General features: G+C 38.1%; 1 protein-coding gene across 1 annotated transcript; it reads left to right on the top strand.

Moving 5' to 3' along the window:
* Positions 1–24,796, top strand: Stmn2 (stathmin 2). Its single transcript, XM_026384195.2, has 4 exons — positions 1–109; positions 4,659–4,831; positions 17,336–17,527; positions 24,737–24,796. The coding sequence occupies exons 1-4, from the start codon at positions 28–30 to the stop codon at positions 24,794–24,796; spliced, it is 507 nt and encodes a 168-aa protein (XP_026239980.2). The 5' UTR covers positions 1–27.
* The last annotated feature ends 144 nt before the right edge of the window (positions 24,797–24,940 follow it).

Raw genomic sequence — 24,940 nt, 5'->3', positions numbered from 1 at the left:
TCTTTCTTTTCAGCCTACAAGGAAAAAATGAAGGAGCTGTCCATGCTGTCACTGATCTGCTCTTGCTTCTACCCGGAACCTCGCAACATCAACATCTACACTTATGATGGTGAGTGCCTAAATGGAGATGCCCTGCCAGCAAGATCATTTGCAAAAGCTTGCTTATATTTGCTTCCTTCCCATAGCTCTTGGTATAATTAAATCAATATTTTTGTAGATCTCGCTATTGACTTGCTGGGTCTAGCTATTAGGTCTTATTGATTGCCTATTGCTCAAAACAGTTTGAATTTGGTGCTAATAACAGCACATTACTGTCTCTTAGGAAGCATGACTGGGTTGTTATTAGCAACCACATCCAGTAGATCAACATCCACAATATGTCTAAGACTTCTCTCAGCAAATAATATAATATATATTAAACTGCAATTAGAATAGATCAGAATTTGCAAGAAAATGCTTTATACTTAGAAGGCTCAAGAGAAAATTAAGAACCATCACTATTTTTCTTTATGAAGTTCCTGTATTTTGCATATGTATACGAACAAGTTCATAACAGTAAGCAAATTAAAAAAAAACTGACTTATGACTGAGGCCCCAGGCAAAGAGGAATTAAAAGGACAACCCCCCACCTCCAAAGAGCTGGCATGACAACTTCACTGAAGCACAACCTTCTAGGTTTGATCTATCTTGATTGATTGTGCTTAGTTTGGTTTCCTTTCTGACTCTGCCACTCTCCACGTGGCCTCAGGCTAGCCAACACTTAGATTCTCTGAGCTTCATTTAACACTAGCATCTCCTCCCAGGGATGCCATGAAGTTTAAATGACTGAATGCAAGCTAAACATCAGACCCAATCCTGGCCCCTCAAGCACTTGACAGTGGTAACTGTTATTATCAACAATATTATCTTCATCCAATTCAGTCATCAAAACGTTTGATGTCAGGTATAGCTGAGGCATAGTTTGCTACCTGATAGGCTCACAATTATTTTTCCTTTCCACACGTGTAAAGAAAGACATTCAAGACAAGACAAAATGACCTTGTAGCCGGTAACCCCTTGTATGCCCTTAAAGCCTATTTGAGGACTCAAAGGCAAATATTTTCCCTCCAAGTTGTTCTGTTGTGGTGCCATCATTGCAAGTGCTAATTAAGGGCTCTTGCGTTCCAACCATAATTTTCACTGGAATGCAGAATCAATGCCTACTTTGTAACACGTTCATTCAGTCAACAAATAAACTACACAGATCTTTATTATCTGCCAGATGTAGCTGCAGCTGGGAATCCAGAGGTGTTTCCTATGGGAATCTCTTAACTCCATATTGTCACTGAAGGTCCAAAGACTAATATGGAGTGGTCCCCACCTTCAAGTGACTCAGGGCTTAGTAGAAGAGTCTTCCAGTATACAAATGATCAGGAAGTGGAACACAGTGGATAGGAGAGAGGAGGCCATGGTGGTTTCTTCAGCTTAGGGACGGAGGAGACGGGTAGAAGAAAGCAAAAATTCCCTATCACCAGCTCTTAGATGTTGAGTACCCAAGTCCATTAGCACTCATGCACTGCTTTGCAAAGAAAGTAGGTGGGGAATTTCAAATTTCTGAAGTTTTTAACTCACCATCCTTGTATTTCTATCTTGATGATAATAAGACAATCTAACAGAAATTAACGATAATTATTATTACCATTTACCTTTATAAACAGGTAGTGCCATGGCCTGTGATTTATATTAAGTGTCTTTTATTTTTTGATCTTTACAACAATTTTATGAGGAAAGTGCTCTTTTGTTCTCTGTCTTTTAATAAGGAAATGAAAACTTAAAGGACTTAACGTTCCCATGTCCTGTAGCTACAAGAGACTCTTACTATACTGCAAATACAGGAAGTTCAGACTCCAAAGTTTAACCTAAACTATTTAAAATTCCATCAGCTTACTAAATAAGCTATTTTCCCATGCTCCCTTGTATCCCTTTTCCGTAGGCTTACATAGTTTTTATTGAGTCATTTAAAATATAAGTATAATCTTGAATGCCTTCAGGAAATTTAAAAATACTTTTACCTTTAAAAAAAATGTGGCTGGGTGTGGTGGCTTATGCCTGTAATCCTCAGAAGGCTGAGGCAGGAGGATCACAGGTTTGAGGCCAACCTCAGCAATTTAGCAAAGCTATAAGCAATCTAGTGAGACCCTGTCTCAAAATAAAAATAGAAAGGGTTGGGGATGTGTCTCAGTGGTTAAGCGCCCCTGGGTTCCATTCCTGGTACCAAAAAAAGAAACATGATTTCCAATATACTTGCCGAACTAGCTATGACTGGATTATGTGTTAGCATTTAGGGATCTGTCAGCCTGGGGTTTACCTGACTGCAGCCTCACTGTGCGCTGTGTCTGCCCAGAAGAATATCAGTGGAAGCATCATCTTCACATTAGAAGTGAAGCCGCTTCTCTGCTCTACTCTGCTCTAGTGAGAGCTAGCCTAGAGACCTGGCCAACCTTTGCTACAACTTAAAAGGGACATCAATAAATTAGAGGTTTAGGGAGCAGTTTTACTCTAGGGCACAGAGGGTGTTTAGCCTGGGGAAAAGACTTGAAAGTGGATTGTAACTATTCTCAAATACAGAGGGCCTTCCACATCCAGGGTTTTGAATCAGCAGATTCAACCAACCTCAAGATCAAAAATACTTGAGGAAAAACCGTGTTTGTGCTAAACACATATGAGCTTGTTTTCTTGCCATTATTCCCTGAGCAATATAGTATGGTAACTATTTACAGAGCATTTACTTTGGATTTGATAGTATAAGTAATCTGCAACTAGTTAGTGTTCAGGAGGATGTGAGTGGGTTACGTGCAAACACTCCACTGTTTTACGTAAGGGGCTTGAGCATCCTCAGATTTGGGTACCCTCAAGGGATCTTGGAATAATCACCCAAAGGTCCCAAGGGACAACTATACCTGAAGATTGGTGATGCACAACAGAGAACCACCTAATCTGGGAAAGGTTCAGGCTGCAAACAAAGACAAGCTGACATCAGAGGGATGTCAGCTGGGACTGAACACAAAGACAGCTAAAAACGAGAACAGACCATTGAAGTTTTTCTAAAAAAAAAAAAAATCATTATATTTCACTGTTATGAGTTATGTAGTTGTAAGTGTCCTGGCACATGCTATTGCTCTTTTTTATTGTAAATTATATTATTTTATATTATAAATCACATTATTTGGGGGTAAAATCTGAAGTCCTGATAATCTGTTTGTCTTTACCACATAAGCCACTGGTGGAAAAAAAAATTAGCTAGCCATTCTTCAGGGGTTTTTATAATTGACAAATAAAATATTATATATGAGTGTGAAGTACAACATGTTTTGAAATATTCATAGATTGCAGAATGGCTAAATCAAACTAAATAACATTATTATACCATTTACTTATCATATATCATTTTTGGTGAGAACGCTTAGAATCTACTGTCTCAGCAATTTTTAAGAACACAATTCATTGCTGTATTTCACCATGTTGTACAATTGACCTCATGAATGTATTTTTCTTGTCTAACTGAAATCTCTTACTCTGCAACCAACATCTCCCCATCTCCACATCACCTCCCCCACTCAGGCTCTGGTAACCACCATTTCTACTCTATTTCTATGAGTTCCACTTTTTCAGATTCCATACAAGTGAGATCGTGTGGTATTTGTCTTTCTGTGCCAAGCTTTTTTCACTTGGTATAATGTCCTCCAGGTTCATCCAAGTTGGTGCAAATGGCAGAATTTCCTTCTTTTTAAAGTCTGAATGCTATTCCACGTGTATGTATACATACTAGTAAGGAGATGCTGTCCCCTCACCCCCACCACTACAATGACTCTTTCCCTGACTCCTGACTGCATCTGAGCCATGCTGAAGGAGGATATTCCAAAGAGCAACAAAATAGGAATGAAGGTATTACAGTGGGCTCATGTCCATTGTCCCCATTAGATTATGATCACCTTGAAGACAAGGATGCCCACACTTAATCACTGGGAGCAGCAAACATACTGATGGACAAGTCAGGAACCAGCAGGATGTTTTTCACATTAGCATTGACTTTGTCAAATACTCCAACTGCTTAGGGGGCTATATTGGTCCTAACGAAGTTCCTGTGAATCCCTGCTACAGGAATGGTAATACTGTAATAATATGTAATTTATACACACACACACACACACACACACACACACACAATTATATCTGAGAACCTGATAACTGTGTTCTTTTCCTCCTCCATCTAACCAAAACATGCCTCCAGTCATGGTAATTCCTAATAAATAAATAAATAAATCTGTGCTACTTGATTTTTATACAAAGTTCATATTTATCCAAAAGGAAAATAGACATCAGTCTAAAATCAATCCAGGCTATTTTTTGCAAGTATGCCTAACATTATTCAACTCCCTGCAGGCATTGTTGAGTTCTTGAAAGCTAAATATTTATTCTGTTAAAATATACCCATAGTTCTACTAAAGAGAGGTCTTATACGTTCAAACTAATGTAGAGCAAATTATCATTTGCAGCAATTTATTTCTATTTTTTCCTAGAAAAATTATACTACCTATAATTGCTGAAATCCAAATTATTAAAATAAGCCTAAGCTTCAAGTTCCACTTGCTTAATATTCCCCGATGTTCATTTCTTAGATATGGAAGTGAAGCAAATCAACAAACGTGCCTCTGGCCAGGCTTTTGAGCTGATCCTAAAGCCACCATCTCCTATCTCAGAAGCTCCACGAACTTTAGCTTCTCCAAAGAAGAAAGACCTGTCCCTGGAGGAGATCCAGAAAAAACTGGAGGCTGCAGAGGAAAGAAGAAAGGTAATTTTCCATAAGTTTTGAAGTTCTTCTCTCTCCCCTTCCCTCTCCTCCCTCCTTCTCCTCCTCCGGTTCTCTCTCTCTCTCTCTCTCTCTCTCTCTCTCTCTCACACACACACACACACTTCAAGCAAAGTTTCCAGGGGACAGTGACATCTGTACCTGTCATTCCACATGTGTAGGTCTTCAGTAGACACCGGGTCGGGCTTGCTGGGGTAATACTTCCTCAGTTAAACAAACACTGAGTTGAGGCTAGCCAAAACTGGAGCTCTCGAGCAGGCTAAAAGAGCTTCAATGTCCTGCTGCCTTTCTTATATCTCTTACCATAACAACCTCCCTCCTCTAGTCAGCAGCACAAACGCACTAGAAAAAGCACAGCCTTAGGTGACTCCAGGACTGGAGCCCAGAGGTGGTGATTGTTCCCTATGAGGGTCTATATCACACCCCCAGTGTCCTGCATGGTTTCCTTGAAACCATGAATTACCAGTTCTTCTCCCTGAGATCTTTCCAGCCCAGATGTGGTTTGCCACATCTGGCTAAGGGCCAGAGCTTGACCCTTTCCTCCTCAGAGTCTCCCTGTCTGCCCTTGAAGTCAGTCCTTGCAACATCAGGACCTGCTCTGAGATCTCTGGTATCTTCCTCGACCCATCTCTAAGCCTTGATGGGATTATTTTCTTTCTCATTTTGTCATTGGCCCCTGACAATATTAAAGAGCTTTCCTCTTGCCAAATCTTTAATTTTCTGTACTCGGATCCCAAGATATTAAGATATCAAGGATATTAAGATTGGAGGATACCAAGACATCCTGGAGGCTCTATGCCTAGAGAAGTTGCCTGAATACCTCTGTTCCAGCCATGTGGTTTTGGTAGTTCATCCATCAAGGTACACTTGATCACACAAAAATTGAATTTTCTTAGGTAATTCCTTCCTACATTGTATTTCCCAGTTACTTTTTCATGATATATTTTTAGGCTCATGTAGTCACCAAACATATGCTCCACATAAAGTGGAAACTGCATTTTTAATACTTTTCTTATTTTATGAAGACACTTTCTACAAAAAGTCAGCCAACACATTATACACTTCTGTGTTGAATAATTACTAAGAGAACAAAGAGCATCCTTTTAGTCTTTAGACTAAATTCTCCAACAAGAACACAGAGCAAACACATGTGTGTGTATATGTGCTTACAGGTGTGTTCAGTATATGTGCATACATATGTATGTATATATACACATATATACATAAATGTTTGACATCAAATAAAAGGCCCAAAGATTAGAAGCTCTCAGGGTAAATTTTCTGAATGAGAAAATGCTAACCTTTGTGCTTAAAAAAGTCTTCCCATGATACGTAACATAATAATCTAATTTTCACCTAAGAGTGAGGTTCTCCAAATATCTGAAGAATATTACACACATGCACGCGCTATTGTATCAATTACTGCTGATACGAATACAGATTTAAATAGGAAGAAACTGAACTATTAACCCAAGGATATCTACAAAGATTGCCATTTTTAAAAAATCATTATCTTTTTGTTGTTTTTTTATAGCTTTTTTCTCATAGTAAAGCTACTAAATTATTCAATTACATTTCACTAAAACTTTGCTGCCAACAGATATAACCAACTGGAACACTCAGACAGCTTAAGTACCCACCCAAACATTGGCATCCTGCAGGTGGTAGGTATAGAGATGGGCATAGGTGTATGTTCAGGCCATAAGTTGATGTGCAGAGATCAGAATACAAAGTTATTGACTGACCAGAAATTAAAATTAGAAACCAGAATTCAGCACCATGGTTGAGAACATTAATGGTATTTCAAGGTGTGGAGAAAATTAATGGTGGGAAAAGAAAAACACAGAGATGATCAAAATTAAGTGGGTGTTAATTTATAAGTCACATAAAACTCCCTCTGGTAACTAATTAATGATTCTGGTAAAACTCCTGCAACCTGACATCAATAAATTATCAACAATTGCACGTTTAAACAATTAAATGCACATTTAAATTCAACTGGAAATTGACCACATAGCTTAACAACATTTACAAATGTAACTATTCAGCATTGTGATGCTAGAAATATATATGTTCTTTGGAACACTTTTAAAAAGCAGTATTCTATCACATTTTTCATATTATTTGTTAAAATCTTTCAATCCCAAAATCATTATGTGGATTATGTCCTAGTGGCAGACTTTTAATTAGAAGAAAGTGTAACTAATTAACAGAAAGAACCAGCTTAACGATTCATCAATTGATTTTCTTCTATTGGATTGTACTGACTTAATTAGCACTCATTTGAAGTACTGTTAATTCTCTTTAAAGAGTCTTCAGTAAGTAGATATATCTCCGTAAATATCTTAGTGAGGATATGCAAATAACCCAAATCCAATTCAACTAGCTGAAACAAAAAGTGAATATATTACTGAAAAGTCAAGGAATGGCTACAGCATCAGAAACAGCTGGATCCAGGTAATCAAGCAGTTTGATATCTGTCATTTCTCCTTGCATCAAATTGGTTGCATTACTGGAAAAAAAAATTAGTTTCAGTCAATACCAATGCCAAATTACTTTCCTTACAACAGCAACTCCAGCAGAAAGATAGTTTTTCTTCCCTAATAGGGCTAACAAAAGTCCTGGAATTGACTCTCAATGACCTTACTTGGATTGCATGCCCAACCCTAAAGGAGTCATTACAGCCAAGGGGTTGCAGTAGTTTAATTAGCAAACCTGGATCACATGCCCACCAAGCTTAGGTAAGATCCCTGGGGTGAGAAGTGTAGAGGGGTGGTTCTCAAAAAAAAAAAAAAAAAAACAGGTGTTCTCATCAGAAGGGAAAATGGATTTTAGGCATGTGAAATTACAGATGTGCTCCATTTTTAATCTGCAAATATTTAGTGTTACTAAAACAATTAGAATAACTGTTTAGCTTATACACTAATACACTCTACAATTTGTAATTCTATTCCCCCCCACAGTCCCTATTGTGCTTATTTTCATATAAATGGAATGAAAAATAATCAATCTATGTGGCTATGAAGAACAGCATTATTCTTTCAAAATATAATGTGAGCTACAGATGTATCAAAAATTTCCTAGCAGCTATACTTAAATAATAAGAATAAATAATAAGAATAAAAAGAAATGTGTGAAATTACTCTTAATAATATATTTGAGCCCAACATATCCAAAACATTATTTCAACATGTTATCAATACAGAATTATTAATGAGATTATTTCACATTATTTTGTTCATAGCAAATCTCTGAAATCCAGTGTGTAGTTTACACTTACAATGGAGTTAAATTCAAACTGACCATATTTCAAGGTCTTTCAAACCATCCATGGCCAGTAGCCATGGAACTGGATAGCACAGATACCAGTGACTAGGCGGGAAAACCTCTAATGAACAGTGGGGGAACTTCAGCCTAAGTCTTTCAAATTGTTACCCAAATCGTATTCAGATTTAACTTTTTAAAAATATTGATTCTCTAAAAATTACATTGATCTAGAAATTCAGAAAGTTAAAAGGAAACTTTTGTACTCTGGTTTCAATATTTGCGTTATGATGTTGAGAACCCTCTGAATCTCACACTTTCTTCCTTGTCCCTATGGTTTCTGTGCGCATGTTGATTCTAGACTGGAGGGGGGACTTCTCTGAGCCCAGGCTCATCTTCTATTCTCTTTCATTGTACCCAGGTTTTCCTTAGTAGCACTTAGCACAATCGGTAAGAATATGTTCATCTGCATACTTTTTATTTAAAACCTTATCTCCTATTAGAATATAAACTCCATAAAGGTAGAAATATATATCTTTTGTTTAATAGTGCCTAACAGTAGTTAGTACTGCAAATACTTTGTGGTGGAGGGATTAAATCCAGGGCCTCATGCATTCTAGACAAGTGCTTACATCCCTAGCCCTTATTATTTTTAGGACCTTGCTAAGTTGCCTACCTGGCCTTGAACTTGCAATCCTACTGCCTCAGTCTCCTGAGTAGCAGGGAGGACAGGCACTCAGCACTACAAATACTTTTAAGTGAATAAATAAATTATAACCCTTAGGCCAAATGTTACAATGGCAACATGTAACTTATTTTGATTTTTTTCTATTCCATCCTCCTATCCTGAAACAAAATTACAGTCCATAAAAATGAATCTGAAATTGCACTAAGTAAACTCTAATAAAACATACCAGAAATTCCTCATCTGGAGAAAGGCACTCCATCTCCATATCCATCAAGCACCTGCTGTTTGGCAGACCCTTTTCTAGGTGCTAGGAAGACCCCCACCAACCTTAGATTCCAATGAGAGAGAAGTAGCTAATAAATTAATATAAAATATGTCAGATGGTACAAAACAAAGGAAGGCAAAGGGAATCTGGAGTGTAGGAATGAAAGGAGCTATTTATATAGTGCAGACAGGAAAGGTCTCTTAAGTAAGAGACTATTTGAAAACAAATATGAAGCCAGTGAGGGAGGTAAAACATACAACTCTTCTCTGGGGGCAGGACACTTGAGACTTGCAAATGCAAAGGCCCTGAGGTGAGAGTATACTAGTTGTGTTTAAGAAGCAACACAAAGACCAGTGAGGCTGAAGCAGCGAGTGCAAGGGGAGACCTATCGGGAACTGAGGTCAGAAGCTAGTATGTGAAGGTCTTTGACTTCAAATGGAATAAAGGTCACGGGAGAAAATAAAATCATGTCACTACTTGATGTGAATCACAGCATCGTTTCAAAGAAGTATCTGTTCTTAAGAGGACGGTGACTAGAAAAGTAAATAGTGTTCGATAAATACAGAGAAAAAAGAAAAATGTTCTAGACTAAGAGAATCAAGGGCAGGTTTTACAATGCAGAAAGTGTGTTTTCAGGGCACTGGGTGACCCAGTTTGGATGAGTTGCTTTGAGGAGGAAATAGAAAGCTGGGAGGTGAGACTGGAGAGGGCCTTGAATTCGAGGTTAGGGTTCAGCTGCATTACACAAGACACGAGGAGTCAGTAAAGGTTTTCCAAACTACACATGCATATACCAGGATCCAGTAGTCAGCAATAGTCCCGTAGCCCTGGACTAATTTCCTTTCCCATGAGTTGGAAATTTTGAAAGAGTCTTTCTAGAACTCATACAACATTTAAATAAGTTTTAGTAAATTTTCTTGCCATGGTTATAATCAAAGACACCTATACCTGCCAATTCGTATTTCTGATTATCCAAAGATAGTAAGCATTTTCTCACTACATTGATGTAGTTCTAACTCCAAAGTAAATATAAAAAGATAGATTTGGATATAGATGTGAAATTTAATTTCCGTTAGGACTTTTTAAACACAAAGCCCCTTGTGAGATCCACACACACCACCATCCCAGTTGATATCTATAAAGCCTGATTCTGGGAGTTTAGGGAGCCTATCTGGGAACTGGGGGCCTGAGCTGTGTGGCAGAGGCTTCCTGGATTCATAGCCAGAAGGCTTGCCACAGTGGTGTCTCCATGTGGGATCAAGTCTACTTTGTGTTAAATGTTTTGGCAGCTTCTCCAACTCCTCACTCCATCTGTGGACACTATGGCAGCAGAGACCATCTGGTTACTAGGTGGACAATACTCCCTCAGCTTCCCTTGAACCAGAATTAATGTTCCATTGATTGGCTAGTAGAAGCTTATTATAAAAAGAACACATCTTTTTCCTGCTTTTCTCCCTTTTGTAATTATCTTTGAGAGTCAGTATTCACCCCCACTGAGACTGTGTTAATATCACGCAATCATCTTGAAGCCTACTTCTTGAAAACAAAGTCTCTAGACTGCCACCGATTATGTTGAACCATTTACCCATTCACTTATTTATTCATTCAATAAACACTTATCTAGCAAGACTTAGCAGGGCTAGGCTACCAAATGACCTAGGAAAACTTTCCCCCTTTTCAACACCATTATTATGATTCCTCTTTCCTTTCTTCAGTGTTCTAGTTTGGGCAAATCATTGAGCAAAGTGCAATGTTTAAAGCATTTTTTAAAACCATGGTAGCTTCTTGGCATGGTAGCACACACCTATAATCCCAGCAACTCAAGAGGCTGAGGCAGGAGGATTGCAAGTTCAAGGTGAGTCTCTGCAACTTAGCAAGGTCCTCAGCAACTTAGTGAAACCCTATCTCAAAATTTAAAAAAAAAAAAAATTTAAAGGGCTGGGTAAAACACCTCTGGGTTCAATCCCCAGTACCTAACAAATAAAACCATGGTAGCAAAGTATATATGATTAAGGAAATGGCTGTGGTTATATTCTAATCTGTCACTTATTAGCCTTTTCACCTAATCTCTCAGTCTTCTCGTACCCAGATATGAAATGAGACTTGTAGTAGGTCCCATTTCATGAAGTGATTCTGAGAATCAGAAGGTTACTGTACATGAAGACAGATAACAAGCACGGTGAAGGAGTTAGCTATTATTTTGTAAAGATGCTTCCAGTTTCGGATCTCACAGAGGTAACAGTCTAACAAACTCATGATTTTATAAAGGAAGGTGTTTTAATTGACACAGTGAAAAGTTACCATATGATCCACTTTATATTTTTAATATAATAAAATATTCCTTATCAAATCACATAGAAGTATAGGCAGCTTGATAGATAATAGTCCAATTAATGTGGCTTGAAAAAATTAATCTGAAAAAAATGATGAACAGGATCTCAGTGATGTTGATAAAATTGCACACTGAAACAGAATAATTAAAATGTGCCCTACTGAAACCAGTGCAGTGAGATTTTAATCGACATACTGACATTACTGGCATGATGACCCCCAAAGTCACTGAAGCCCTAAATAGAACATGTGTTGCTTACTCTTAATGAGATGGCATAAAAGTGAGTCATTATTCACCAAACCTGGTAGACTCACCCTTTCCATTTGTTGGCATCTCTCTTGGTAAATGGCAATTCAGATGGGATTCAGGGAAAGATGGGTGGTTTGTTTTGTTTGGGGGGAGTACCAGGGATTAAACTCAGGGGCACTAGACCACTGATCCACATCTTCAGCCCTATTTTGTAGTTTATCTGGAGACAGGATCTCACTGAGTTGCTTAGAGCCTTGCTTTTGCTGAGGCTGGCTTTGAACTCATGATCCTCCTGCCTCAGCCTCCCAAGCCACTGGGATTACAGACATGCATCCCTGTGCCCTGCCAAGATGGGTGGTTTTTACAGCACTGGATCATGAAATCCAGGGCTGGATTATTCATTGTTTGGCATTCAGGAAGCCAGTTGGACACACAAGCTGCAGAATCCTGCTGGGGCTGTCCTCTCAGCGAACAGCACCCCAAATTTCTTAGGAGTGAAAACCATCACAGGTGTTAGAGTGGGAAAGACTCATTCCAAAGGTCTTTGGGGTTTAATCACTTCAAATTTCTTATTGTGCTTCTAGCTCTGAACCTTGCCCCCTTTTGTTGAACATAATTATACTCAATTGTCATTTAAATAAGACATTGTGATTTTAACTGGGTTAATAATGTTTCTTCCTGGTGAGCCGTAATGCCAATAATTTTAGACGTATCATCTAACCTACCAGCATAGAGGCACTTTGGTACCTGGAGTTTAGCATCTGATCAATTGTCCTGGATAGCAAGTAATGAGTCTTCCAAATGAAAAGATGCCATAAAATAAAGGATAGAAATGTGTTTACTATAGAAATAATGGAAAACTAGAGCTAACTAAATTGTAGCCTTAAATCTCTTATGTGTACATAAAGTAAAATGAGTTTTATATACCAGCTAACTCAAATTTATCTTCCATTTCATTTGTGCAGTAATTAAACTCTTATACTGGGTAATAAAAGAAATGGTAATTAACCTCTTTGGAAAAACGTTAAAGTGTTCCTGAATGTACAATAACTCTTCTTAGCTGTCTCATTACTTTCCCTTCATGAGCCTCTCATGTCATTATTCCAGAGATTTGAGTTCCACGTGAGGAGGTTTATGCCTAGGAAAGGTGTTCACCGATAATGTGCATTCGTTTCTACAATAGTCCCATGGAGAAGCTTTCCTAGTCTCCCAAGATGCCACCTCAGACATCTCAGCTCTGTACTTTGCCTTGACATTTGCTTTGTATCAGCTGATCATCCACTGGCCCTAATTTTCCATTTCAGTATATCAGCAACTTTTCACAATTAGGTACACGGTCTTCAGAAATGTTCCTCCAAGGACAGAGGCCTTTTGGCATGAACCATTTATTTTTAACCACTTTTAGCAAATGCCACTTCTCCAACCTCTCAGCCCACCTGATCAGGATTCCTTTCTGCTAATCTGCCCATCCAAAGTATAAAAGAAGAAGGAAGGCCTATTTGAACGTGTAATGAAAACTTGACTTCTACTGAAAATGAAAAGATATGCTACCACTTTTGTATATCACATTTTTATTCTCCAGCCTTACGCTTATTTCATGTCATATTTCAAGGCAGTTTTTCTCAACTAACTTCTTACTCGCTCGTTGATACCAATACCGGAATCAGAACCAATTTTCTTCCCTGAGGGTATAATTGGAACATTAAACTTTATTCATGTGGGAATCAATTTCTTCCCAGGAATAAAGCAGAGAAGTTATAGGCAGAAAGAGCTGGAAACTAGGCTGTAAGAAAGAGCAACAGTTGTGACTGTCTGCAGCAGTGGAGTAACAGAGATCTTAGGAACTGAGGTAAAGGACCCCATGGCTACTAGCTCCACAGAAGAATTTGTCTAAGAATTGAGTTCTTGTGAGTAGGGACTAAAATAAGAAGCCAGAAGTACTTTCTCAGTGAACAATGCTTTCCACCATATTGGACTCCACATGCTGTATTTTTTCACAGAATTGAATTTTAAATAGATCCTCCAAAGGCATTAGTTGAGACCTTGGTAGATGGTACATTCGCTTGGAATGTATAAAGAAAGGCACCCCAAAAGTTTGCAGCCCTGTGTCCTAGATGTTTGTCAACTAGCCTCAGACTCAGGTGATGACACTCTGTATTGCTTTCTGTTTCTATTTCACCCTATTAATTGTGCTTAGAAAAATGCCCCCTGACACGTATGCTGTGTATCTTGTTTAGCCCCAACAGCTGCAAAAGTACTGACCCCATGAACAGGCATTTCAAAGTGAGCCAAGTACTGCACTCCAGTAAATGCAATAGACACTGCTCAGGGTGGGAATTCTCCATTACTCACAATGAAATCTGTGGGAGGATGTGTGCATGCAGACTAAATATGTCCCACCAAGGCCAGAAACTTAAAAAGGTATGTGTTGCTATATTATTCTTTAAAGTCTTCTCAATCTTCCTCCCCTGCTGCCTCCTCCTGATTCCAGCTCTTTTGCAAAGAAATTAAGAATGTAAATATACACGCTGAGTTAAAACACAGCTCAGCTAAGTGCCAATTTAATTTGAGCATCTGAAAATGAGACATTCAGCTGTTGCAGTGGCCTCCTGCTAACTGTCCATTCGTGGTGCCTTTCTCTCTCTATAAGCTGACCCTGCCTGAGGAGCAGCAGGTGCATGTCCCTTGCCTTGCCAGGGACTCCATGTCCACAGCACTGAGTTGGGCCCCGCACTCAACAAAGCAGCACACAAGCACAGGTTTTCTGAACACCAGGTTGGAACCCAATTTTAGTGTGCCACAGGAGCCCCTGTAGAAATGAACAAATGTCCATGAAAAATCCAGCTGGATCCTGCCAGAGCAGCTTTGGAGAAATCCCGATCTATGGAGGAGGAGGAGGGGCAGGAAGGGAACTGCGAGGCAGAGAGCTGGCCATCTTCCTGCCTTAGCAATTGTGTTGCTCAGAACATTCCCTAACGGTGTGTTCAGATGGAAAACAATTTTAAGAGCACCACACTGGAGGGTTTTGACAGTGGAGTTTCGTTTTGATTCATTTGGTTTGGTTTGGTTTCCCAGGGAATTTTCATGGGTTCCCCCCGTGCATTATAAGAGAAGTCTAAAGCTCTGATCTAATCCCTAGTTCTTGGACACAGCTCTCCCTTGTTTGATGGTAACCCAACCTTCTTATCTGGCCTGGAGGTTACCTAGATTGAACTTTCTGAAATGGAAGATCCAAATTGCTTCCTCTTATCTCTTTGTGGTGCTCACTTCACTGTGAGATTTCCTATCAATACAGTCTCATTCCATGGACCATGAGTATGGTGGAGAGGAAGGAGTTTTAGGGAAGAACTTGAACTGTCCTTAACCATGACCCCTGAATCCACTAAATATCCAAAAAATCTGAGGCGTCTGAACAACATGCTCACATGAGATGACCAAAAGTTTATAACTGCTCTGAGTTATACTCACAGGTTCTATGCCCTCATCTCCCTGATCATATGGGACTTGAGTTTTATTTTCAATAGTAATGACTGCCATTTGTGCAGCTCTTGAACCAATTTTCCGTGGAAAATCTACCTGGATCCTCTTAGGGCAGTATTGGAAACACTGACCTACAGGCAATGCGAGGAAAACATTATTTGATCCTATGAATAACCCTAGGAAATGGATACTATCCTTATCCATATACCAAAAAATTAATTTCATTAAGACTTTTCTCAGAGAGAGACACTTTAAAAGCACATCCCCCCGACATCCTATAACAATACATCTCTCACCCTCTCCTTTGACTTCTCTCTCTCTCTCTCTCTCTCTCTCTCTCTCTCTCTCTCTCTCTCTCTCTCCCCCTCCCTCCCTCCCTCTCCCCCCTCCCCCGTCACTATCTCCTGCCCTTGCTCCCTAGCTTCCTCTTCCTCCCTACCACCTTACACCCAACAATTCACAGTTCAGTAGTCCTAGTAAAAAAGAGTAAATGAGCAATGCTGGAGTTGAAGCTCAGTGGTGGAACACTTGCCTAACTTGTGTGAGGCACTGGGTTCTATTCTCAGCACTGCATAAAAATAAATAAATAAAATAAAGGTATCGTGTCCATCTATAGCAAAAAAAATTTTTTTTAAAGTGAGTTTAATCTATATAGGCTGCTTTAACAACACCACCCTCTAGAGGCAAGAAGATAAATCATCTAGAAAATGTGTTATCATTTTCTCATTATTTTTTATAATAGCTTTCCTGAAAGCTAAATCAAAGGAAGAATGTGAGGAGTCCAGTAAATGTTCAGTAAAGACCCTTATGAAGTTAAAGAAAAAAGTAAGACTAGTTCTCAGGATTTTCTGTCTAACCTTCAGTGACCACAGATCTATTCCTGATAAACTTCCAAATAAACATGGGAGCCAAGACTCCTATGGCTGTCTGGTTTTACCATTGCTGTAGCATTTTACTTGAAGAGAATTTTTTTTCTTTTCCAGGCACCATATTGCCTGTGCATCAAGATCTCTCCAGTAAATCCCCACAACCACTACCATCAACTAAGGATTTTTCCTAGTAACACTTTTGATTGTAATCAGTATTCAACAGGCCACTTTTTAATTTTTTGATCTACATTTGTTTAGATACTCACCTTTATCATTACTCCAGTGAAGGCTCACCTCAGAGCATCAGTTCTAAGTAACTGCCAAGGAACCATGAGTGTATGATAATTTGGTCTTAAACTTGGATAGTTCCGTATTGGGTAAGACTTCTCTCCGTTACATAGTGTAAAGGAGAAAATAACACATCTAGAGTCACCAACAGAACTAAGGCTTAAACACAGACCCGACTCTAAAGCCCATGACAGTGTGTTTTTCAAAAAAGTAGACTGTGGCCTGCCTTGCAGTAGATCTGCTTATCAAAAATGTAGATACCTGGACCTCGGCAAAGAACCTTGAAATCAGGATTTCTGGAGGTAGATACCAGGCACCTGCATTTTTATCAAGTACCCCTGAAGCTGGAGGAGAATTACAATGTACAGAGTAACAAGGGGGGGGGGTGTCAGAGGCACATGTGACACTGACATTTCTGCTCAAATCACTGAGCAAGCCCAGGATTTTAATGAATACTCAGAATGTTCAAGAAAGGGTCATAACAAGGAACTTCTGCTGTCTCTGGCCAAGTGAGCATTAAATTTGTACTGTTTTCAGGTCTCCAAAGGGAACTTATGGCTTATGGGTAAAAAGACAGGAGGGGGCAGGCATATAATAAAAATAGAAAGTAATTTGTTGATTTCATTGAGGAAAGGTAAAAATCTTATTGTAGGTCCCAGCCTATGGTTGATCAGAAAAAAAAAAAAAAAAAGGGCAGGAAAAAGGAAAAAAAAAAAAAAAACTAGCCCCAGTCATCACCCATTTTCCTCAGGCGCTGAAGGAACATTGCCATCCAGTGATTAATTATAGCATTTCCTGTTGCACAAATGCTTAACGGAAACGTATTTAAAAAAAAAAAAAAAAAAAAAACACTCCTCGATGAGGGTTAAATACTGTTTCTTCTCACAGTGGAAAATTGAACTAAGCACATTTCCCAAATAACCACATTCTATAGAAAATGCTAGAAGTGCTATTCATTTGAAAAGAGCACTTCCTGGAATCCATGGACCATTATTATTCTGCCACATTGGTGTTCAGGTAATTATAAGATGGATGTGTTTTTCTTCCACAGTCTCAGGAGGCCCAGGTGCTGAAACAATTGGCAGAGAAGAGGGAGCATGAGCGGGAAGTCCTTCAGAAGGCTTTGGAGGAGAACAACAACTTCAGCAAGATGGCAGAGGAAAAGCTGATCCTGAAAATGGAACAAATCAAGGAAAACCGTGAGGCTAATCTAGCTGCTATTATTGAACGTCTGCAGGAAAAGGTAATCACAACACAGGTCTGAGCAGATAGGTGCTTTCGTGTGCCACGCAACTGAATGAACCCCACAAGTGTGAGCACAAAGACTTAGTCCAAATTTGCTGCATATACTAGGACAACTTGACCCCATGAGGAGGGTCTCAGAGTCGGGTTGGCTCAGCTAAGGACTAAAACATAGTAGAGAAAGTGGGACACCCACATTAACACTGAAATTTTAAAAAATTGTCCAGTGATGAATGGGTTCTGTGAGGCAAATTCATGCTTTTCAAATGTGTCTGTCAAACCTTAAGAAATAAACTATGGAGCTCTGGGGTTATAGCTCAGTGGTAGAGCGCTTGCCTAGCATGTGTGAGGCACTGAGTTCCATCTTCAGAACCACATAAAAAAATAAATAAATAAATTAGAAATAAACTAGTGGGAAAATATTAAATTGGAAATATTACACATTTAATATAGTAATGTTATATTAATATATAATGCTAATGTATATTTCATTTAGTTAATATGTATTTACTAGAAATATTAAGTCAGGAAAGGCCAGGATATTTGTGTACACTGGTAAGACCATTCTCTACATTTTGGGAAATCTACACAGAAAACTGACGTGTAATAACATTGGATGGAACCACAGCAAAGGGGAGGTAATAGTGGATGTTTGGTTCATCAAGTTCTGCCATCCTGCTGCCTTTCTCCTCGGCCATCTGCACATATACTCATACCAATTAATTAATCAGCATGAGTGGTGCTGGAAATCCTCTGAGAAATGTTTTCTCTTTCTATTTCATAGGCTCTATGCTGTCTATACCCCACCTCACCTTCCAAAAAACCTTTCCTTTGAAAATGTACAACATAACTATGAGTAATTTAGCTTTCTCCAGTTCCAAACATTGGGTTTAGCTCAAAACATAGGAACTTAGAGAAAGATGCCCCAATCCTTTTCTGAGTAGTCACCCTCCTGGCCAGTACTGAGAACTGATAGATGTGAGGTTCTGAGGATACAGAGAAAAACAGGACAGTCCTGTTGTCATAGTGCTGAGAGTTTAGACAGATCCACTTCCTGTTTTTTTTTTTTTTTTTTTAATATTTCTTAGGAAGCTTCATGTCTCCTATCAGAGTTGGCCCATCTCATTAAATGTCTGGGCAGCCTTATTTGGAAGTACTGCAGTCTTTCACTCCTGTTCTCTGACTACAAATTCAGACAAAGAGAAAGGACATTAAGCATAAAATCCTTTAAAAACTGTAATTTCAAGGTTTTCATGAGCATCCGTGCTTTTAAGAAATTTTTGTAAGTTTTGCCGGGGAAAGGGTGAGACATTGAGGCTATTGGGATGTGAGCAGGAGCCAGAATAGCCACTAGATGACTCAGCCACAACCTGAAACTTGAGATGGAAATCTTTATTTATATGCCAGTGTTTCCAAACTCTCAGAACTACATCATCTTGTTTTCCCCAAATGAGTCAGGTCAGGATTTGAAGGAAACAACAGAATTTGGCTCTCGGCAGGTTACTGTAGAGTGTCAAACAAATGCTATGTACAGATGAGAAAAGTTCATTTGCTAAAACATATTCCTCTGACCTTGAACCAGTCAGTCTTCCCCAGTTATCCTCAATTCACACTTTCCTAAAGAACTAAGGAAATTCTTGCTTGGCCAATGTTGGTACCATGGACAGCAGAGAGTCACAGTGTGCTCTATGTGCTATACCAGTGACTCACTTTCATTTCATATTCTAGGCCCAAATAAAAATCAAGTGTAGTTTCTTGGTATGGCATATGCTGATTTTATTCCAGCATTCTCAATTACACATCTAGTATCCAATGCAAAATTTTCACCCACAGTCCAGGAGCATTATTTTCTTAAAGCATACCCTTCCTGATGTAAACTATAAAATTGCTCATAGAATTTGACATTTTAATCAGTATTTCCAGAAGTACTATATTTAAATAGACAATTTTTTCCTCCATTTTTTAAGTGTTCAGTATCTGGAATCATTGTGGGGAGTTAAAAAAAAAAAATATATATATATATATATATATATATTTGTAATATAATATATAATATTTATATGTGTAATATAATATATAAATGTATATATGTATACATTGTATATGTATATCATATATAATATGTATAAACATATATTTTTATATAAAATATATTTTATATGTAAATTTACATATATACACATTTCTTTTTTTAAAAAAAATATTTATTTTTTTAGTTGTAGTTGAACACAATATCTTTATTTTTATTTATGTGGTGCTGAGGATCAAACCCAGGGCCTTGCACGTGCTAGGCAAGCGCTCTACCACTGAGCCACAACCCAGCCCCTACACATTTCTTTTTAACTCTCCACAATGATTCCAGTATGCAGCCAGCCTTGAGATTTGTGGTTTGTAGCTTTTTCTGATTTTAAATCTCAGCTATCAATATTCTATCCCATGGTCAAATAATGCAGCCAACATCATTTCTAGAACCTCATTTTTTTCTGGTATTCCATAACTAAAAAGACACTTTTTAAATATAATAGGATATTTGACCACTATCAGCCAACATTTTTTATCTCTTCAATAAAGTAGAGATATTTCTTAGAAAGTAAGAAAATAAGTTCCATTTGATATATTTTAAATAGATTGTAGATTTGGTGCAAAATTGTTGCATATTGTATCTGTATAGATTAAAACTACTAAGTAGTTTTTTGTATATACAAAAACTATTAAGTTTTTTGTCATGATCACTATCTAACCTTTTGTTTAAACAAAATCATCTTGTGAAATTAGAAATTTAAAAGATCAATAATAATGCTGGAAAATGTGTAAAACTGACCATATAGCATAAGCTCTTCTGAAATCTGCCACATTAAATGATGATTACTTCATAAATGACACCTATTAATGAGTTAATTCTCCAATGAGTATTTATGAAATCCCTACTATATGTTTAGGAACCTGAAAGGGAGTGTAACATCAAAAGATATTTACCATCTCTTTCCTGATGCAGGTAACATAAAATACATCACTAAATAGCATTGATAGCTATTTAGATATTAGAGAAGAAGACAATGTGTAATATGGTCCAATCCAGTCAGTAAAGACCTAGGTGCTGAAGAATATCAGTGTAAGCGAATCCACATCAAGGCTGCCATACCAGGAAAAACAGCTGTTCTATCAGCAGGAATGATTAGAGAGATACTTTCTTCTTTCCCTAACACAACCCTTCCTCCCTTGAAACACTTCACAGTGTACTGCCAGAAATTCTCCCCTGTCCCAACTGCCTACCCAACTTATAATATCATAATAAATACCAACAGAGCTTTTGGGGTGTTCCAGAGCAAGAAAGGTAAATCACCTAGACAAGCTTGGCATCTCATTCACCCTATCCAACCACAAAGGATGGTACCTAGAAAAATAAAAGACGTGATCTCAGGGTGATTGGTAATTTCATTTCTAACAATCTACCAAGTGCCAAGCAAAAGCCTTCTAGCCATTGTTCTGATGAAAACAGCATCACATAATATAATATAGCTTAAAATGATAAAAATAATATTCTTGTTCTCAGGGAATTAAATGCTGTGGTTCTTTCCCTATGAGTGATTTTGATAACACAGAACTCTCTAGGCATAGATTTCAACCATTCTCAATTTGTATCTGTTGCAACCTTTCGTTCTTCTCATCTGGCTGGTATTTTTTGTGTGTGTGTTTTGTTTTGTTTTCTGATTCACAAGTGCACGTGTGAATGGTGGTATAGCCATTGAACATGTGATGAGTGAATAATGAAAGGGGAAAGGAGATTAAAATTAACCTTTATCCATTGCTCACTGTAGGCCAGGCATTTTTTGCATTTACTGACACATTTAAGCCAAACTATGCTGAAAGAAAATACTGTTAGTATCGCCATTTCACATCTAAGGAGCCTTATAAAGGTTAAGCCGTTTGGCTGAGGTGACAAAGCTAAGTAGATTGCAGAGTATAGACCAGACTGTGTATCTTTGACTCCAAATTTTTACACTAAGCTAAAGCTACTATTATTTATTGAGTCATCAAACACTGCATTTATATACGCAGTCCCGGCACAAGGACTGGAAGTTGCACTCCATGGCTACCCATGACCCCACAGCCACCATCATCTTGATGTTTGAAATGGGAGCTTTCTGGGCTCTCATGACTCACCCTTGACCTCTCTTTCTTTCATATTAAAGAAAGATTCTTGATGACATCAATATCATTTTGCACTTAAATAGACTCAGTAACAAATTTCACAGGTAGGATTAAAACCCTTCGTCATCTCATTCAAGCCCCTTGATTATATTTGATACTTAATGAAATTAAATGGACATTAAAAGACAAAGAAAAAAAGAGATCTCATAGTTCTTAACCTTTCAGTGGAGAAATCTACTAAACTTCATTTCTGGAGGACCAGAATTTTTCCTAAACTGACTTTAAGACATTTTTTCATATAAGAAAAATAGTTACATACAATGCAAAAATACTATATGTGACACTTTCCTCTTACTAAAGGGAGAAAAAAGGTTAATTACAGAAACCTTGTAAATTTAGATGTTTGGGTCTGCCTAGCTGAGAGGTTCTGACAGTGCCTGGCCAATTTTAGGAGCCCAATAATGAAATGAGTATTATCAAAGAACAGTATTCTGAATGAGCTTCATGGAGTCCCCAAAATGCCTTAGGAAACTCTGGACTACAGGTTTTCTAATAATAACAGTTTACTGATAAGAAAAGCAGATGATGCTAACAATTGCATGTCCCCCATATCTCTGTTTTTGGTTATCCTACATGTTGATGTAAAGTCGCATTAACATTTCATGAATACATATTTAATAATTGGAATGTAATGTTTTCAAGTAATAGATTGATTAGCAACTTGGAAGGATGTATCTAAATTTCCTTTTTTTCATGTTATCTAAAGCTCACAGATTATTTTGTTTTTCCCTATGGCAAAATTCATTTCTTTGCCACCAGTTTTGAGTGTAATAAAAAGTGCATTTTAGAGGAGATTAGTAATACTAATTATAATGCTTCCTTTTATGAAGTTGCATTAATATGAATCTTTAAGCTTGAGGCTTTGTGTTTTTCTAGCATAGTAATGGTCTAGGCCTTTTTCTCAATTTTCCTAAGAACTTGGCACTCAATAATTAGTCTCTTTTTCCATGAGAAAAAAAAATTGCTGCATCTTTTCCTTATAATAGCAGAAAAGAAACAAGAATCAGCTGCATCCATGCTAATTTCCCCAGAGTCATTTCCAAACAGGACTTAATTTCTCTATACATGTCTCTTCCTTTTCTTCATGGTTTTAGAAGCTTATTTAAGCCAATTAGATAAAACTGCTCTGAAACTGTCCCTCTAGCATCAAAGTCCTCATTCTTCCAATTATGTATCATTGAAGGAAGGGTAGAGTCTATGATTTTTCTTCTAGAATCTAGAGTGGAAAAGACTCATTTTCCTTCACTCCTATGCAACTGTCACCTCACACTAACCCTGAGATTGTACAGCAGTGGTTAGAGAGAATGGACTGTAGAACTGGGGTCTCTGGGTTTGGATCTCAGCTTACTACTTGTTAGTTAGGTGAACTTTGGCAAGTAATGTAACAAGTAATGTAGTTTCTCCACCTGTAAAATGGGGATGATAATAGAGTCTATATGATAGGATTGCCATGAGGATTAAGGAAATTGATAAAAGTAAAGTCTGTGTTGATATACACCTGGTACATATTAAGAGCCTAATAAAAGCTCAGTATTATAAAGAATATTATAAACATGTAATCCTTGAAGTGAATGGAGTTTAATGATAAGATTTACTTTATATCTGTTCAATGTCATTGTCCCTGAACTAAAGGAAACTACAGAACCTCAAGAAATTTCTGAAACTTTGAGGAGGTGGGAAAGCAGTATAAACAATATTCTAAATAGAATAATAAATCACACTACTAATAACTAACATGTTTATAAGTTCAGTTTAATACACACTTGACATGTGTTATATGGAAAACAATATGCTTATAATCATCTGATATAGAACCATGTATTAAAAAAATACTGGATCCACCTTTCCTCCATCAGTTTTCTCAGAAGTTCAGTTCAAGGCTAGTGCCTCCATTCCTTGTGAAAATAAACATCCACCAGTCCTTGGTTATGTGCAAAGCACTCCGTTAGTGGAACAGAAATGAAAAACAAAGGACAGACCCTCAGTGAACCTATAGTCAACTATAACAGATGAGACAAGGACAGGAATGCTCTCAAGTTTACTTATGCCACAGAAAAGGAAATACTGCTTTATGCAGGTGTTCACATAGAAGGTAAGATTATGTTAACCTATGGTGTCATGAAAATCTTCATGGAGAAAGGGACAGCTGGCACAGAGCTTAAAGAGTAAGGTCACAATCCTGGCCAGTGGCCCTGGAAGACTAAGAATCTCAAGCATGAAAATACAATTTCATTAAACAGAAACATCGTGTAGGTGTAGGGGGGGGGGAATGGAGCTAAGACTGGAAAAGTCATTAGACAAGTTATAAAGGGAACAGGTCAAGAGTTTAGAAAACAATGTGAAAGTTCTTCCTGGATCAAATTTTTCCAAAGCGTCCAGAAGCAATGGTAAAGACCTAAATATTAGGGAAAAGGAAAAGCACCATTAAAAACACGATAGATAAGGCAAGCCGGGCATGGTGGCGCATGCCTATAACCCCAGGAGCTCAGGAGGCTGAGGCAGGAGGATCATGAGTTCAAAGCCAGTCTCAGCAATATCAAGGCGCTAAGTAACTCAATGAGACCCTGTCTCTAACATACAAAATAGAGTTGGGGATATGGCTCAGTGACCTAACGCCCTTGAGTTCAATGCCTGGTACTTCCCCAAAGAAATTCTAAGACAACCAACAATTTGATATTTTATTGCTATTCTCTTGATTTACACAGAATTCATTATATTCAAATTTCTCTTAAGTCATATGACTGTTTGGTCATGGTTTAAACCAAAAGAAAAAAGAAACAGTTTCAAAGGTGCTGTAAGTCTTGTAAAATCCTCTAATATAACATTTCTCAGTGCCCACATTTTCCCTTCTTGTGAAATGAAAATTTACACAGGTAGACCTCAAACCCCGGCACTTCCAGCCACGAGCTCATTATGCAGAGGATGGAGCAGGCCATCCTGCTCTGTGTGGACCACACGGCACGGCTCTGTGACATTCTGTCCCTTCTGTGTTTTCTAGGAGAGGCATGCCGCGGAGGTGCGCAGGAACAAGGAACTCCAGGTGGAACTGTCTGGCTGAAGACATGGAGGGTATGGCACGCCCCACCGATAGTAAATCCCCCTGCCTATATTATAATGGATCATGCGATATCAGTATGGGAAATGTATGACATGGTTTAAAAAGAACTCATTATAAAAAACAAAAAAAAAAACAGAATCAAAA

Source organism: Urocitellus parryii, chromosome 7 (genome assembly GCF_045843805.1).
Source record: "Urocitellus parryii isolate mUroPar1 chromosome 7, mUroPar1.hap1, whole genome shotgun sequence".
In the NCBI taxonomy this organism is placed as follows: domain Eukaryota; kingdom Metazoa; phylum Chordata; class Mammalia; order Rodentia; family Sciuridae; genus Urocitellus; species Urocitellus parryii.
The sequence above is the reverse complement of the archived record's forward strand: the minus strand, read 5'-3'. Positions and strand labels throughout refer to the sequence as shown.

What these genes read in the sequence shown, in the direction of transcription:
- Stmn2 (XM_026384195.2), top strand. Translation starts at nt 28, where the DNA reads ATGAAGGAGCTGTCCATGCTGTCACTGATCTGCTCTTGCTTCTACCCG. An exon ending in CAACATCTACACTTATGATG is followed by an intron (nt 110 to 4,658) that starts GTGAGTGCCTAA and finishes TTCATTTCTTAG; the next exon opens with ATATGGAAGTGAAGCAAATC. An exon ending in TTGAACGTCTGCAGGAAAAG is followed by an intron (nt 17,528 to 24,736) that starts GTAATCACAACA and finishes TGTGTTTTCTAG; the next exon opens with GAGAGGCATGCCGCGGAGGT.